At 39.6% G+C, this 14341-nt stretch overlaps 1 protein-coding gene across 1 annotated transcript in view; it reads right to left on the reverse strand.

Moving 5' to 3' along the window:
- DENND1A (DENN domain containing 1A) overlaps positions 1–14341 on the reverse strand; it is a 465733-nt gene that overhangs the window by 413883 nt on the left and 37509 nt on the right. Inside the window, exon 2 of the mRNA XM_081104118.1 lies at positions 4797–4867. Coding sequence (XP_080960244.1) covers positions 4797–4867 — 71 coding nt within the window. The remainder of the gene's footprint in view (positions 1–4796; positions 4868–14341) is intronic.

The following is a 14341-nucleotide window of genomic DNA, read 5'->3' on the forward strand; positions in this document are numbered from 1 at the left end:
GTTCAATTTGTATACCTAAACTTTACTTTCACAGTGTTTGGAAGGTATCCCATTAAGTATCATAAATCGTGGTGCAATGTCTAAGCAAAATGACAGATCACATGTCCTTCCCATGGACTTCATGGAATGCTCTTCAGAGCACAGAACATATGAGAGTTTACAATACATGTCTTCAGTATTACAAACATTAAAAGTTATTGGTAAGGGAAAATACTGTCTTTAAATTCTAGTAATATTTCTCATTGGCCTTTCTCACGTGTCATCTTTTTATTGAGAGGTAATATTTTAGGTACAATTTAGAAGTATGTGATCATTTTATAAAAATATGATTTAAGTAGAGGAGTAGCATATCTTAGTAATTCAGCTTTATCTAGTTTCCCAATTTTAAAAAGTCATGAATAAGGAATCAAATTTATAGTTTAACTTTTTAGAATATTTATCATCTAATAGAAAACTAAAGTCCTTGATAGATTAAAGACCTAAATGCAAATGGCAAAACTATACATTTCTTATAGGAAAATATCTTCATATCTGTAGGGTAGGAAAATATTAATAAACTAGAGGCCCAGTGCACAAATTTGTGCACAGGTGGGGTCCCTCAGCCTGGCCAGCAATCAGGGCCAATCAGCCGCTGGCCAGGGCTGGGGAGTGGGGGGGACCTGCAGGAGGTTGGCCAGCCAGGGGGAGGGACTGTGGGAGGTTGGCTATGGGAGTGCACTAACCACCAGGGGGCAGCTCCTGCATTGAGCATCTGCCCCCTGGTGGTCAGCATGCATCATAGCTACTGGCCACTTGTCTGGTCATAAAGGTCGCTTAGGCTTTTATATATATAGATTGTACTATATTAAAATCATTAAGTTTTGATCAAAGGTACCATAAAGAGAGTCTTTTACCACAGGGTGGGAGAAGATATTTATAACACATACAAGCAGATAATTAATATCTATCCTATATAATAAAAGCCTAATATGCTAAGTGTCCAGTCATCCGTCCTACTGTTCAACCAATCAAAGCATAATATGCTAAAGATATGCTAAGGCTGATCAATAATTCGCTATGACGTGCACTGACCACCAGGGGGCAGATGCTCCGACCCGTAGGTTAGCTTGCTGCTGGGGCCGGCCGATCTGGACTGAGCGAGATGGGCCAGACATGCCCTGGAGCCCTCCCATGGTCCCTCCCCACCTCTGGCCAACCTCCCACTGTCCCTCCCCAGCCCAATCGTGCACTGGTGGAGTCCCTCAGCCTGGCCTGCACCCTCTTGCAACCTGGGACCTCTCTGGGGATGTCGGAGAGTCAGTTTCAGCCTGATCCCACAAGCTACTCCTCTCGGGAGGGTGCCAGACACAAGGCTCATAGCTGGCGAGTGCTGCTGTGGCAACGCGAGCCTCTCCTGATCAGGACTGATTGGACGTGAGACTGTGGCAGGTGCAGTGGGGCCAGGATGAGCGGGAGAGGCAGGTAGGAGCTGCAGGAGGCAGTAGACTGCAGGTTTTGGCCCGATCCCCACAGGCCACCCAGAGGGGCCCCACCCATGCACAAATTTATGCACCGGGCCTCTAGTAATATATAATTTCTTATAAATCAATAAGGAAAAGATAGAAAACTCAATTTAAAAAAAAAAAAGCAAGAGACTTGAACAGGCACTTTTAAAAATAAGTTGAATAACTTATGCCAATAAGCATATGAAAGGTGCTCAATCTCATCAGTCATCAAGAAAATGCAAATAAAAACAAGGATATACTACTACACAACCACGAGGTTGGCAAAAAAAAAAAAAAAAAAAAAAGAAAGAAAGAAAGAAAAAGGTCTAATATACCAAGGACTGATGCCAAATGCTGAAGGGAGTCTAGATGAACACAATCAATTCTAAAAAACAGTTTAGCATGATCCATTCATCTAATATGGTTTCTATCCTACGGAAGTATGTTTACGTGAAGCAGGATTCACGTATAAAAAAAGATCACAGTGCCCTGGCAGGTTAGAGCATCCCCCCTCAGACCAAAGGGTCTCGGGTTGGATTCTGGTCAAGGCTTCATATCTCACCTCAGTTGTAGGCTCCATCCCTGGCCCCACTAGGAGCGGCTGCAGGAGGCAACCAATCAATGTGTCTATTTCACATTGATGGTTCTTTTTCTCTGTCTTCCCACCTCCCTTCCACTCTCTCTAAAAAAAAAATCAATGGGGAAAATATCCTTGGGTGAGAATTAATAACAAAAAATACATGTTCTACCTTCCTATCACAACAAATATGCCTTTATCTGCCTAGAAGACTAAATTCATACTGAGAATTTTTGGATTCCTTAAAGTTCAAGTGGAAACCTGATGGTGCAGGGAAAATTGGCCACTGGCCCACTGCCCATAGCCCTCTTCTCTATCTCATACTGCCAACAACCTCGCACACAGCACCCAGTCACCTCCATTCACAAGTCCAAGTTCCATCCCATACACTACTCCCCACAAATGGCAACTCTTAAACCATCACTTGGGCCTCAGGGTGTATACACCTGTAGCTCAGTCTACCCTCAGAAAGATGGACCTCAGGAAGAGATTCATGCAGCCTCTGGGCCATTTGGGCACAAAATTTTGAGATCCTAGGTACTCAAAGCATGGTCTAGGATGGAAGGGTTCAGGCTCCAAGTGGGCATATCCCACAGACTCCTTTCCCCATGAAAGAGGGACAAAGCAGGGCCCTCTAAAGAATAGGGCCAGGGCAGGGATCACTCTTGCCAGGAACAGAATTTCCTTAGAACCAAGAAACATTATATCTGTTAACCTGGACAGCAGTAACATGGGTACTCACTTTATAATAATTTGTGAAATTGTACATGAAAGTTTTATGTATTTTTCCACAAATAATGGGACTGACACCATGTGCCTACTGATATGATACACAATATCATGTTCTAGATATTCTTGCCCAAAATCCATGATCTGAATCTAATTGGGATACAATTAGATCCAAGTCCTGGACTTTTTAAAAAAAAAACAAGCTAATTCCTTCAAAAACATGTCATAAAAGGTAAAGAAAAGCCATAAAATTATTACATGCTGAAACTAAATAGATGTGAAATTAAATAGAGTGCATGATCCTGAATGAGATTCTAGATCAGAGGAGGAAATGCTATAAAGGACACTATTGGGACAAATGATTAAATTTTAATATGAACTGACATTATAACAATGTTAAATTTTCTTTATCTCAATAACTATACTAGAGTTATGGAAGAAAATGTCCTTATTCTTGGGAGATATATTCTGAAAAATTTAGGGGTGAAAGATCACAATGTCTGCAACTTCTTCTCAAGTGGTTCAGCAAAAATAATATGCATATGCATGTAGAATGAAGCAAATATGGCCAAAAAGTAGCATTTGCTGAATCTAAGGAAAGGGCATATACACTTGGCTATCCTTGTAACGTTTATCATTTTAAGTATTTTCAAAATAAAAAGGTTTTAAAACTATACTAAAGAGTTAAACAAGAAAGGACTTGTCTGCAGGAAGGGAAGAGGAATCAGATGTCTGGGATTAAAGGGTAAGATACACACTTTTCTTTTTGTTCATTCTTCCATCTTATTTTCACTTTTCAAATTTTGTTCATATTCCCCCAAAAATTTCATTTTAACTTTGGGAGACAATTGAAAGGGGAAACATTAGCAAATAGAAAAATAAGAAAAATGTTTGTCTTTAAATGTATCTGTCAAATCACAGCCATCATCAAATGGTTACTCTGAAATGTCAGTCCATAAAATGCTGCTCACATACACACTGAGTAACCCTTCCCAATCCAATAGTTTGCACATTAAGAGGCATAACTTACAGATGTTAATATTCTACTTCTTTAGATAATCCAGAAAGTGGAGCACACACAATTATCTGACTTTTGCTGTTAGGAGAAATTCATTCATTTTAGCAAACATTGGTGATGTTATACAAGGCCCTGCAGATGACATAGAGAGTTGTGCATATCATGGTCACTGTTCTCATGAAGGCAATGCAGAAAAGTGACAAGGACTTGAACCACACAGTAGCTATATGACCTTGGTAATTTATTTGATCTCTCTGAGATTCCCTTTTCTCATAGGTGTTGTAGTGGAGATGCCACCCAGCTATCTTTAAGGGCTGAATTATAAGGACTGACTATCCATGTCAAGTATGTAGGACAAGACAAACTTAATAAAAGCTATTTTTATGAGCATTACAATCAAATTAAATAATGAAATAGAAAAAAATATGCCCAAGGTTGTATAGCCAATTAAGGGTATAACTACCACTGAAATCCTGATTATTCCAAGTTTCTAATCCAAGAAAATTCACTCTCTCTAAACACCAAATAATATATGCAACTGTTACTGTGTGGGGGCCAAGAGTTGCTCCCTAACATATCTTTGGCAAATGCATCACTCTATCAAGCACCAAGAAAAAGAACACTGGATCATAAGGTTATTTTTTTCTCATTAACCAAGGATTTTTAGCTCAAGAAGTAATATATTCAGCCTGCACAAGGTATCTAAGACCCTGTCATCCAAGAATACATGTCCAAATTAGTTCAAAAACTAAAGCCACAGGAGGTATTTCCTTCAAATAATTTCCAACTTTATTTTACCAACAAACACAAAATTTACTAAATTAGATCAATTTCATCATGCTTATGATAATATGGGCACAAATAACAAGGAAAGACACTTAAACATACTTAAAGATAAATAACAGTTTAGAATATTCACATATCCCATATGCATGGCTATCACATACAATAAACAAACATGCCATATCATAATCAAACAAGCAAATACCTGAAAGAGTGCCACCTGACCTAGGATAGGCCACTTCAACATACACTTCAAATGTGGTCTCTGGGTTTTGCCTACGAAAGAAACAAATCATGATTACTAACAAGGATGAAGGTAGCATGGTAATAGAACATTTAGGCTGAGATATAAAGCACACCTTGATAAAATCATTAGCTCCACAACTTAATGGCTGTGGAACTTTGGACAAGTTACTCAACTTCTCTGAGCCATGTCTACCTAATCTATAAAATGAAAACACCTAACCAGAAAAACTATTGTGAAATTTAAACACACACACACACACACACACACACACACACACACACACACATTGTCTGAGTACAATGTCTGGCCAATAATTGGCTAGACATTATGACAATTTTATAGATGTCACATCTTCAATTTACCCAGCTAGATCTCCAACGCCACAGGTAGAATTCTGAGGAAACTCAAAGCAAAGCAACACTAGCAGAAAGTAGCCTTCTCCCTCATATTCCAGGATAAAACATTCATAGGATGAAGTTAACTTGCTGATTTATAGATTTTAAGACTGAAACAAGAGAGACAGTATCCTGTCTCCCTAGGCCAGTGATGGCGAACCTATGACACGCGTGTCAGAGGTGACATGCAAACTCATTTTTTTGGTTGATTTTTCTTTGTTAAATGGCATTTAAATATATACAATAAATATCAAAAATATGTCTTTGTTTTACTATGGTTGCAAAGATCAAAAAATTTCTATATGTGACACGGCACTAGAGTTAAGTCAGGGGTTTTCAAAATGCTGACACGTCGAGCTCAAAAGGTTCACCGTCACTGCAGGCTGTCATGAGACAGGATCCTCATCTACATGTAAGACTGTTCCCACATAGGGGGCTTCACCTGTATCGAAAAACTGCAAGTATATGAATGTTCATTATTATATCCTTTTACCTTTTTATGTCATAAATATTTCATAATAAGTGTTTTAAAGATCACAGCACTAACAGAATGTTAACAGTTAATTCAGAGTGATGAGAACATCGGGGTTATATTTCTTTGTATTTTCTCTTTCTCTTTGATTCTAAAACTACAATAAAAAGATATTACTTCCAGATTGAATGAAAATCAGTCAGTGAAGAAAATGTTATACTTTCAAATGTCTATATCTGAGTTATATTTTAAACCTGACAACAAAGCTCAGAGAAGAAATTTTCTGAGTTTCCTAATCAGATCTAAGGTTTAATTTCAATCAAATAAAAACTTTGAATTTACCCAATAGATTCCAGTTTTCAAAATAACTATCTCATTTATCACATTCCATTCTTATTCTAATCCCAGGAGGTAGGGGCACCGGCACCATACAGGTGGAGAACCTCAGGCAGAGCTCCTCAGTGACTGCTGGAGGTCCCACAGCTTCTTAGAAATGTAGCCAGAACCAGAAGTCACACCTCCTGCCACTCAAATTCTGTTTCATTGATTCTAGAAGAACTTCCCCCCACATTTTCTCATATCTTACAATCCATTGCATCTTACAATTCTACATGGCAGCATTTTTTCTTTATTGATAATACATATAATAACAGTGCTTCTTATAAATAATAGCATCTTAAATTCAATAAAATATGGTAATACTCCTTAAAGTTCCTTAGCAGTAGAAAGAAAAATGTGTGTTTTGCCAATCAGGAATCCAGTTATTTCTCTTGTGAAAGATCATCATTTCATCATTGAATAGAAACTTGGGCTTTTGTTTTAAATAAGCAACTACAGCTGAAAAGAGTTGGCTGCTCTAAAATTCAAAGTATTTAAATATATACTAGTATTGTCAAATATTATTTAAAAATTATACACTAAATCAGAGTATCTTACTTAAAAGTACAAAATAAACAAGGTGAACTGAAGTTTTAAGCTCCTTTAAAAAAAATATGTGTGCTCTTTTTTCCCTGATAGAGGGTACAGAAAGACCTACAAAGTCAGTGTCCTTTGGTCACCAAACATTTGTGGAAAATACCAGTTGAAAACATCCTTTTCATTCAAATGAGCTCAAAGAACAATGTTTGATGAAAGAGAGGAATGTTCTAAAGTCATCTGAAGGACACCAACAAGATTCCTTCTAAAACCGAAATAAATCTTTAAGTTTATTTTGCAACTGGCTAAATTCCATCTCAGAATTTCATCCCTCTAGATCAGGGGTCCTCAAACTTTTTAAACAGGGGGCCAGTTCACTGTCCCTCAGACCGTTGGAGGGCCGGACTATAGTTTAAAAAAAAAACTATGAACAAATTCCTATGCACACAGCGGCGGCAAAAACACCCGGCGGGCCGGATAAATGTTTTCGGCGGGCCGCATGTGGCCTGTGGGCCGTAGTTTGAGGACCCCTGCTCTAGATCAGTGGTTATCAACCTTCTGGCCCTTTAAATACAGTTCCTCATGTTGTGACCCAACCATAAAATTATTTTCGTTGCTACTTCATAACTGTAATGTTGCTACTGTTATGAATCATAATGTAAATATCTGATATGCAGGATGGTCTTAGGCAACCCCTGTGAGAGGGTCGTTCGACTGCCAAAGGGGCCGCGACCCACAGGTTGAGAACCGCTGCTCTAGATTAAGATAATGGTTTTCAAGATGTATTCTGCAGGACCCTGTGACTCCATAAAGGTTCTGCAGAGCTTTCGTACATATTTTACCTAAATTTCCATTTTTCGTTTTTCCCATTTAAAAAAACTAAATAACAAACATGAACATGGAAAGATGTTACATACCAAGTTTTTTAAACACTGGAGCTCCAACATATTAACCTGTGCCACTAAGTTAAGGTGACTGCAAACCTGCTGTCTCTAAATGAAGAATACCATGTATACTCATGGTCTCTGCTGCTGCTTCTTTCTCTCTTTAACATACTCCGAGCCCACCACACCACTGAAACACTTGTCACGATCACCAATGACCTTCACATTGCTAAAATGGTAAATTCTCAGTGCTCGTCTCACTCAACCTTTCAGCAGCATTTGATACAGATGATTGCCTTGCCCTCCTTCCTGAAACACTTTCTTCACTTGCCTATCAGGATATCACTCTCTTACTACTCTTCTTACCTTACTGGCTGCTCCTTTGCTAACTCCTTCTGAAGCAAGCTCTCCTACCCTGGACCTTAGTCCTGGACCTCTCTCTGTCTACACTCATTACTTAGAAGATCTCATTCAGTCTCACAGCTTTAATTATGCAAATGGTGACAAGCCCCAAAGTCATGTCTCCAATCTTGCTTCTTCCTTGACTCCAAATCCCTTATCCAACTGCTACTCAACACCACCACTTGCATATCTATGAAGCATTTCTAATTTAACAAATGGTGTTTTTCTTCCTCAAACTTGCATCTTCTGAAATCCACCAATTATTCAGACCAAAAATCTTGTGTCATCCTTAAATTCCTCTCTTTGTTTTATATGCCACTTATTTCCATGCCACAATCAACCAATCAGCAAATTCTGATGACTTGATCACCAAAATACATCCAGAAAGCATCCCCAACCCCACTATCTTGGAAAGATCACCATCACCTCACCTCTATTATTGCAGTAATCTCCCGACTGATCTCCCTGCTTCCTCCTTTGCCCTTCTATACTCAGATTTCAATTTAGTGGCCAGAAATTCTTTTATTCTAGAGGTCAGGTTATGTCAGTCCTCTGCTCAAAACGTCCCAAAAGCTTCCATAACACTCAAAATCAAAGTCTTAGTTCTGGAAATGGATGGTGGTGATGGTTATACAACAATATGAATGTATTTAATACCACTGAACTATACACTTAAAAGTGGTTAAGATGAAAAATCTTATGTATATTTTACTATAATTTTTTTAAAAACTGAGAGAGAAAAAAAGTTCCCATAAGGTCCTACATGATGTGATCTTTGCCTATCTCACCTATCTCTCCAACTTCATTTCATACCTCTCTACCCTTCTCCCTGCATTCTAGCCACACTGGCCTCCTCTCTACTCCTCAGACACACCAAACTCATTCCTATCTTACAGCCCTTTGTATTGATCTTCATATAGGTGGCTCTTCCTGTCATTCAAAACTTGGCTTATACTTGACCTCCTCAGAAAGGCCTTCCTCAACACACTCTCTACCACATAACTTTAATTCTCCACATCCTAACTATCACAGTCTTGTTTATTGCCAGTCACCCTCCTCTAAATGCAAACTGCAGAAAAGCAGGGACTTTGTCTATCATCCCTGCTAGTGTGCTTCTCCGAACAGTGAGTGGCACATAGCCAGAATCAAATAAGCATTCGGAAGGAATAAAGAAAGCACAAACTAGCCTTCCTGGGTCTAAAATATTTCAATATATGAGCAGAATGATTATACACATCTGTGATCCTCAAGTTTTAACACGTTAAAATAGATTTCCAGTCCCACCTCCAGAGGTTCTGGAATAGAACCTGAGAATTAGCATGTCTAATGAATACCCAGGTAATACTTATGCTGCTGGACTAGTGATCACACTCTTTCAGAACTACTGATCTAGTTAAATGGAATTCTTCTCCCAAATAACTTAGTACAAATGACATAAAATAAACATAGGGTATACTTCAATAATCAATTATTTCAATAAAAGATTTGCAATAAAAGATTTCAAAGGCATTGTAGAAGCAATGAAGCTTACTCCTCTTCTAGTGCTAGCCATAGTTACTGCCTCACTCTAATGAGTAATAACAAGACTACATTAAGTTTCTTACTCAGTTCAAATAGCTGCCAGAGTTCTATTACATCAGCAGTTCTCAACCTGTGGGTCGCGACCCCTTTAGGGGTTGAAAGACCCTTTCACAGGGGTCGCCTAAGACCATCAGAGAACACATATATAATTACATATTGTTTTTGTGATTAATAACTATGCTTTAATTATGTTCAATTTGTAACAATGAAATTGGGGGTCACCACAACATGAGGAACTGTATTAAAGGGTCGCAGCATTAGGAAGGTTGAGAACCACTGTATTACATGAAGCCAACGATTATGACAGTCTCTTTTAAAACAGAAAAAGAAAAGCAAAAAGCTGATTAAAACACTAAGAACAAATTAGACTATAAGTTATAGTCATGTTCATCCATGATCATTTACATGTTGCCTTATGGAAGAAGTGGTGACTAATGTTGTGACAAGTTATATAACATACCAACAAATATACATAAGTTATTTTAAGGGCCAGTGAAGCCAGTGCAGATGGAAGCATTTTCTGTTTCTCTGCAAATCAAAATAAATTTAAAAGTGTGTCTTCTAAATGCAAATGGCTAAGCAACTCTTACTTAATATTTTCATTAAGCCTGTAAACAATTAAGATATAATAATTTCCAGAGAATCTCTGGGACTACCCTGAGACTGCTTATATCTTCCATTACTCTCCAAGATGCTCAATATTTTTAACTATTTGACTAAAGAAACTGAAAATACTTTTTCTGTCCTATTAACACTCACTACTAATTCAGTACATGTAATGATGCTGAGAATACAATATTCAGAGCCAATTTTCCAATATGGACCCAAGTTTTCCCAGAACACTTCATGCACTCTCTCCTCTCTGGGGAGCCTTCTCAATACCCCTAACTCATAGCCCAGATTGGGTTGTGTCCCTCCTTTATACTCCCAGGGCACCCTATGCTTCCACACTCTTAACACAGTCAACCCTGACACAATTATAACTACCTGGGTAGCTTTTACTAGTAAAAGTCCTGATGGCCAGGCTATACCCTAGAACCGTGGTCAGCAAACTGCGGCTCACGAGCCACATGCAGCTCTTTGGCCCCTTGAGTGTGGCTCTTCCTAAGCCTTAGGAGTACCCTAATTAAGTTAATAACAATGTACCTACCTATATAGTTTAAGTTTAAAAAATTTGGCTCTCAAAAGAAATTTCAATCGTTGTACTGTTGATATTTGGCTCTGTTGACTAACGAGTTTGCCGACCACTGCTCTAGAACAATTAAATCAGAATATCCTGGCATCAGTCTTTTTTAAAGCTCCCCAGCTTATTCCAGTGTTCTGCCTAGGTGGAAAACCACCAGTGTACCTCTGACTAAATATCTGTCCTCCCTCTCGACTGGCAGCTCCTTGAGGGCACCATCTGCCTTATAACCCCAGTTCCACACCAGGCACAATAGAAGATGAATGAGTTTTCCTCCAACATCTGACGTAGTTTTCAACTCCCATAACTGCTTCTCTCTCTCTCTCTCTCTGACAGGAAGTAATTTTCTGAACAAACACCACTGTTACCCTTTAAAGATGTTTTCCTTTGGAGTCAAAGGTATGACTAAGTCACACCTGCTGACAACAGCCTCAGCTATTAAATATGGAAAAATGACACACAAACAGCTAAAATGTGTTTAAAAGAAGGGAGGTCTGCGCAGTTCTTACTTCTGGGAGAATGAAGCCTGAAAGTAAGCCAAGGGAGTTTCTATTCAATACCTCTCTTCTGTACAATTCTCAGTGATTCACTGGAAGGGCCATGCTCAGTGCTCAGGGCCATGTTCTCAGAATGATTAAGTACACTCACTCAGCTTGAAGTCAAGGGACAGACAAAGGCTTTGACAATATTGAGGCAGCAGGAAAGCTTAATGATTTGGGATTTTGTTTGTTTGGTGTGGTTTGTTTTTTTATTTTTTAAAGCATCATACTATTGATCATTCTGCTGGATCATCAACTTTCAGTTGGGATCTACTTTTCTTCAATAACAACATATTATGAGATTAGGAGAAAAATGTAACACTATTCACAAAATGAATCTTTGCTGCATATGGTAACCATGTCATAGTGCTAGGCCCTCATCCCCTTTAAGTGTTACTTAGAGCTACAAACTAAAACACACAGTGTTAGGACCCCTGACTCATTTCACAGCAATCAAATCTTCAAATCAGCTAGTATTCTTCAAGCAAAATAACCTATTCTCTATAGACTAGAGTAATGATTTGACTTCAGCACACTGTTTCCTTAATTACAAACTTATATGCTGAGGGGGCTAAGGTATAATATTTCAAAATCCACACCAATTGAACTGTCTTAAAGTTGACAACACAGTCAAAAGAAACTGTATATACTTCAGAACATGCTAGCAAACATCACCTAATAAACATTGATTCCTTTAAGCTAGACAAACAAGCAAAAAGGTAGTGTTAATATTTCCAACAAGTCTACATTTGTTTCAGTGGACTCTGAAATTAAAGCCCTTTTCCAGGCTGAAAATGCTGTATCAAAGACTGCTTTCTAACCCATAACAAGTTAACACCTCCATAGAAGAATGCAGTCACTGTTGAAACTTGTTAGAAAATGATTAACTTAGTTGTGTAATTATACAAACAAGTTGTTTCAAGATTTTACACTTCGCTTTTCATTTCTAATAATGCTCTCAGGATCAGATTAATAAAGATACACAGGAACTGCTGTGAGAGGAGTTACAAAGTTTTACCTTCCCATATATCCCTATGAAAGATCCTTATGCCACAATGTGTGAAGTAAGTCCACAGGGGGAAAAAGTTTAGCTGCATTCTGAGCAGAAAAAAAAGCCTGCACACCTCTCAGTAATGTGCAGTACTCCATTCAGTTTTAAGAAATCCTCTACCGGGCTAACCTACAGTGTAAAATCTAGACTCTTCAACCATATTAATAGCATTTGCTAAGATCATATCTATTTAGTTATCAAAAAAGTTTGTCCTTAAAAACGTATTTAAAAGCCTCCCATTTCCTAACTTTTCCTCTGCTCCTACTGAAAATGCAGTCCTAAATTGGGCAGGACAGGATAGATGTCCATATTGGTGATGGCCAGTGTAGAGTGCAGAGCCTGGGCAAGATGAGGAAATGTTCCTACAAAGGAGTGATCTGACAAGGGATGTCAGAACACAAGCAGGCTGCAGTATATCTGGCTGAGGGATGGCCTGGAAATTCAATGTCAAATCCAAGTGAATGCGAAAGGCAGCCACTCAGCGGAAGCCATCTGGCACAGGGAGCCAGAACTCGAGCAGGGTAAGGACATTCACACACAGGGCGGCCAGCCCTGGGATGCTGAAACACAAGTGGAATGAGAAGAGTGCCCATGGAGGGACATGAGTATCACAGCCCAAGAGGGTAGAGAGCGTGTTCAAGTACAAAGACACCCTAGAGTGGGGTGTGGAAGCTCTGGCAGGGGTAAGCAGGGTGACCATGTGGGATCGGTGGAGGCTTGTCCAGCATGATAAAATCAGACTCCATACTGGGTGAATAGGGCATCCACAGGACAGTGGGGAGGGCAGGGGCATGTCAAACCACCAGAATAGGCACTGTGATCTTAGGAAAATAAGGTCAAAGAGGAGAGCATCCATCCACATGGGGTGGAGGATGAAGGGGCAGTGTGCCTGACTGGAACCCAAGACCAGTAAGGAGGGCCTGCTTTCTCACAGTTGAAGTTAACACACACATATTTCTTGGCTCTGTTTACTGACAGGACCTGGTAGCAACAACACTCAACAGCAGTGAGCATAGCACCCAGACCTTGGCTTCTAAATACAATTCTCCTCTAAAGGAACCAGGGCTTCTTAAAGAAGTAGCTGATTCCCAGGCTGGGACAGAGAAAGTACAAGATTAGCTTGGAACATCTTATTGTGCCATAAAGCAAATGAGTGCTCAAAGAATAATGGAGACATGTCAAAAAGACCAACTTGAAAAGGCTTCCACTGGCCAAATCTGGGGTAATTTGAGCATCAAAATCAATAACGATATTAACAGATTATTAACCCTCCAAATAAGACAGTAAGCCATGAGTCCACATTGGTGAATACATTGAAAATTTAGTGAGAAATGGAACATAGTTTCAAAGTACCTTCCCACAAAATACTTATTAGTAGCAAGAGGGAAAAAAGTAAACTTTCCATGTAGAAGTTTGGCAAAACTACCGTAATCAAGTCATCAAAGTGATCAGTATCAGTAATCAGCTAGACAAACTGCTAGAGTGCAATGAGAAAAACACAGCAGCATTCCTGAAGCAGGCAGTTAGATAGACCTTGAGCTGAGTAAGGACAATGGGCTAGGTACAGAATGTCACCAGGGTGGAAAGCCCCCGGTGCCTAGCGAAGGGCAACTGCAGGGTTGGACCTCATCCCCAGTGTGACCTTTCCTCCTCCAGCATATCGCTGGTCATGTGACTTGGAACCCCAACCTTTCCTCCCTAGAGCTAACATCTAGGCCTCAGTTGTAATACAGCTCCAGGCCCAGAAAAGCAGCAAAACCAGACCAGTGACACCAAGACTGACCTCAGGACCAAATGCACTGGTACTGATCACTGTCCTGTTACTAACTAATTAGTGGAAGTCTGACCCTAAAAGGACACATCTGGAAAGTTGGTGAATGTTCTATAGAAATCTTCCCCTGGGACCTCCCCTAAAATCTCCACCCTTAAAACCCCTAGGAGGGAGCACCCAGCACACTCTCCCTCTCAGGAGGATGCCCTGCCTTTCCTTAGCTCCTCTCCCTCCCCCAGGTGAGTTACTATTACCTTCCTCACTCCAAGCTCCAAGGCCCTTGCTTTACCTCTATAACAGGGGTCCTCAA

The sequence above is a fragment of the Myotis nattereri genome (assembly GCF_964212035.1).
Source record: "Myotis nattereri genome assembly, chromosome: 12".
NCBI classification, from domain to species: Eukaryota; Metazoa; Chordata; class Mammalia; order Chiroptera; family Vespertilionidae; genus Myotis; species Myotis nattereri.